The sequence below is a fragment of the Clupea harengus genome, chromosome 23, assembly GCF_900700415.2.
Source record: "Clupea harengus chromosome 23, Ch_v2.0.2, whole genome shotgun sequence".
NCBI classification, from domain to species: domain Eukaryota; kingdom Metazoa; phylum Chordata; class Actinopteri; order Clupeiformes; family Clupeidae; genus Clupea; species Clupea harengus.
In genome coordinates this window covers 23,630,872-23,634,762 of record NC_045174.1, presented here as the reverse complement: position 1 = coordinate 23,634,762, position 3,891 = coordinate 23,630,872, and the positions used below count along the sequence as shown (strand labels likewise).

The 3,891-nt window shown below is 46.3% G+C and overlaps 1 protein-coding gene across 1 annotated transcript in view; it reads left to right on the top strand.

Moving 5' to 3' along the window:
* LOC116217933 (bifunctional arginine demethylase and lysyl-hydroxylase JMJD6-like) overlaps positions 1-3,891 on the top strand; it is a 13,503-nt gene that overhangs the window by 5,339 nt on the left and 4,273 nt on the right. Inside the window, 7 exon segments of the mRNA XM_031560719.2 lie at positions 4-84; positions 986-1,064; positions 1,067-1,081; positions 1,084-1,121; positions 1,415-1,562; positions 3,120-3,255; positions 3,748-3,886. Of these exon segments, the coding sequence (XP_031416579.1) occupies positions 4-84; positions 986-1,064; positions 1,067-1,081; positions 1,084-1,121; positions 1,415-1,562; positions 3,120-3,255; positions 3,748-3,886 (636 nt within the window).

Here is a 3,891-nt window from a genome sequence, read left to right as displayed (position 1 = left end):
AAGCTCCTCGAGGACTACCAGGTGCCGTCTTCTTCTGGGACGACCTGTTCCAGTTCGCCGGCGAGAAGAGGCGACCCCCTACAGGTGAGGAGGTCAAGGGTCGACAGTAGGGGCTGGGTGAAGGGTCATAGGTCAACGGTAGGGGAAGGGTCAAAGGTCAACGGTGGTCAAGGGTCAACGGTCAACGGTAGGGGCTGGGGAGGTCAAGGGTCAACGGTAGGGGCTGGGGAGGTCAAGGGTCAACGGTAGGGGCTGGGTCAAGGGTCAACGGTAGGGGCTGGGGTTAAGGGTCAACGGTAGGGGCTGGGGTTAAGGGTCAAAGGTCAACAGTAGGGGCTGGGGGAAGGGGGGAGAATCTGCTGTGATGTTTGACTCAATATTCTAAAAGATCGCTTCCACATACACTCGGACAAATAGCAAGCAGGCCAACTAAATCTACACTCCTTAACATATCCACTAATATTCACTTCAGACAGTCCACTTTACATATGAGTCCAATATCCACTTCAGACAGTCCACTTTACATATGAGTCCAATATCCACTTCAGACAGTCCACTTTACATATGAGTCCAATATCCACTTCATACAGTCCACTTGACATGAGTTCATAATCCACTTCAGACAGTCCACTTTACATATGAGTCCAATATCCACTTCAGACAGTCCACTTTACATATGAGTCCAATATCCACTTCAGACAGTCCACTTGACATGAGTTCATAATCCACTTCTAATGTAATGTCTTTATAAGTGTGTATAAGTATATTTTGTGTGTGAAGTGTATATATTTTGTGTGTGAAGTATATATTTTGTGTGTGAAGTGTATATTTTGTGTGTGAAGTATATTTTGTGTGTGAAGTGTATATTTTGAAGTATATTTTGTGTGTGAAGTGTATTTTGTGGGTGAAGTGTATATTTTGAAGTATATTTTGTGTGTGAAGTATATTTTGTGTCTTTGACATATTTCGTATGTTTGTTTGCCAGGTGGTTCGTGATGGGCCCAGGGCGCTCGGGGACGGGCATCCATATCGACCCGCTGGCACGAGTGCGTGGAACGCCCTGGTACAGGGCACAAGCGCTGGGTCTGTTCCCTACCAACACTCCCAGAGAACTCATCAAGGTAACACACACACACACACACACACACACACACACACACACACACACACACACACACTGGGACAGGGGCACAAGCGCTGGTGTCTGTTCCCACAGACACTAACTCACACACACACACACACACACACACACACACACACACACACACACACCAAACTCTGGTGTCTTGAGCTTATCATGGTAGCACACCATTTACACACACACACACACACACACACACACACACACAGACACACACACACACACCTGCATGTGTAAGTGAAGTGTGTGTGTGTGGCGTGTGTGTGTGACCAGGTGACGCGTGAGGAGGGCGGTGCCCAGCAGGACGAGGCCATCACCTGGTTCAGTGTGATCTACCCCCGTACTCAAGCCCCCTCCTGGCCCGCAGAGTTCCGCCCGCTAGAGATCCTGCAGAGGCCCGGAGAGACCGTCTTCGTACCAGGTGTGTGTGTGTGTGTGTGTGTGTGTGTGTGTGTGTGTGTGTGTGTGTGTGTGTGTGTGTGTGTGTGTGTACCCCATATCTGTGGGAGGTGTCTGTGTGTGTGTGTGTACCCCGTGTGTGTGTGTGTGTGTGTGGTGTGTGTGTGTGTGTGTACCCCGTGTGTGTGGCTGTGTGTGTGTGTGTGTACCCCGTGTGTGTGTGTGTGTGGTGTGTGTGTGTGTTGTGTGGTGTGTTGTACCCCCTATCTGTGGGAGTGGTGTGTCGGGCTAGGGGTGGGATCTCTTGGCACCTCACGATTCGATTCGATTCCGATTCAGTGGTCAACGATTCGATTCTAAACGATTATCGATTCTACACCGATTATCGATTCTAACCGATTATCGATTTCAATTCTAAACGATTAAAACGATTATCGATGCATGTCGATTTTTAAAACATCTGAGTTTGCTACTCAGAGTCTCAAATCACTTCCTACTTTGTGTTTGGATAATTAAAGAAAATCAACAGATGAATTACCCTTCTCTATTTTTTATTGAGAAAAAGCTTTCCCTTGTCACAATTATGACTCAATGAACAATGCATTAATCGATGCAGCTTGCATTTCAACACAAAATGAATGTGTAAAAAAAAAAAAAAAAATTAATTTTAAAATTTTAATTTTTTTTTTATTATTAAAAAATCGATTATGAACTTTTCTGAATCGAGACAGAATCGTTCTAGAGAGAATCGAGAGAAATCGAAAAATCGATTTTTTTCCCCCACCCCTAGTCTGGACTGTATTTAACCCAGGGGTGTGTATCCAGTAGAGTGTTCGTACCAGTCGTGTGTGTGTGGGCATGTGTGGACTGTACTTGCACCGTGTGTGTGTGTGTTCAGGAGAATAGCATTTTTTGTATGTTTTAATGCATAACAAGGGAAATCAGCACATTAATGACCTTAAAGTGGCGTGTGTGTGTGTGTGAGTGTTTGTGTGTGTGTTTGTGTGTGTGTGTGTGTGTGTTTGTGTGTGTGTGTGTGTGTGTGATGGTACTCGTCATTCAGAGAAAGGCGTCTGCATGCCCACACGTTACTTCATGTCACCAGAGTAGGAATTGTACTTCAGGGTTAGGATTATCAGTTTTACCTTAAAATAACAGCTTAAAAAAAATGGGGCGCTTACAATGGCCGTTTATATGGAGAATCGCCTCCGTGCCATTTGCCATACCAGGGTCCACAGGCCATATTACTGCGTTATGTAGGTTTGCCTGAAGCCGCCCCGTCACTACTGTCTGCCGAACTAGTAAGTAGCTTATTTGCCGTTCTTGCTTTTGTCTTGTGGTTGCAACTTGCTTGATGTTTGACTGTGTTAGGTTTTAAAATGTTGTTTGTGTGTCTGTGCGTGTGTGTGTCTGTGTGTGTGTCTGTGTCTCTCTGTCTCTGGTGTGTGTGTGTGTGTGTGTGTGTGTGTGTGTGTGTGTGTGTGTCTGTGTCTGTGTCTGTGTGTGTGTCTGTGTCTCTCTGTCTCTGGTGTGTGTGTGTGTGTGTGTGTGTGTGTGTGTGGTGTGTGTCCGTGTCCAGGAGGCTGGTGGCATGTGGTGTTGAACATGGACACCACCATCGCAGTGACTCAGAACTTTGCCAGCACCACAAACTTCCCCATCGTCTGGCACAAGACCGTCCGCGGGCGACCCAAACTCTCACGCAAGTGGTACCGGTAAGAGATATATATAGAGAGAGAGAGAGGGAGAGAGGGGGAGAGGGGGAGACACAGGCATACACACACATATGCATACACACACATATGCATACACACACACACACACCTATGCATACACACACACATGTGGTTCAGGTAAGAGAGAGACTTGTTTCTACAGTTCAGAATTCATTCAATTTAAAAGGATAGAAATGTGTGTAGACATGTTATCATAATATAACACACACACACACGTTATCATAATATAACACACAGATTTGCAGCTATCCCAGTATTAGTGGACTGAAAAGAATGTGTGGTGTGGGTGTGTGTAAATTGACCTGTGTGTCTATGCGTGTGTGTGTGTTGTTTATGAACTGTTTTCCGTGTGTGTGCTGTGTATGAACTGTTTTCCTGTGTCTGTGTCTGTGTGTGTCTGTGTGTCTGTGTCTGTGTGTGTGTGTGTGTGTGTGTGTGTGTGTGTGTGTGTGTGTGTGTGTGTGTGTGTAGCGTTCTGAAGCAGGAGAGGCCTGACCTGGCAGTGATGGCTGATAAGGTGGATCTGCAGGAGTCTACAGGCATCGCCTCAGACAGCTCGAGTGACTCTTCATCATCGTCATCCTCCAGCTCCTCAGACTCAGACTCAGAGGTAGT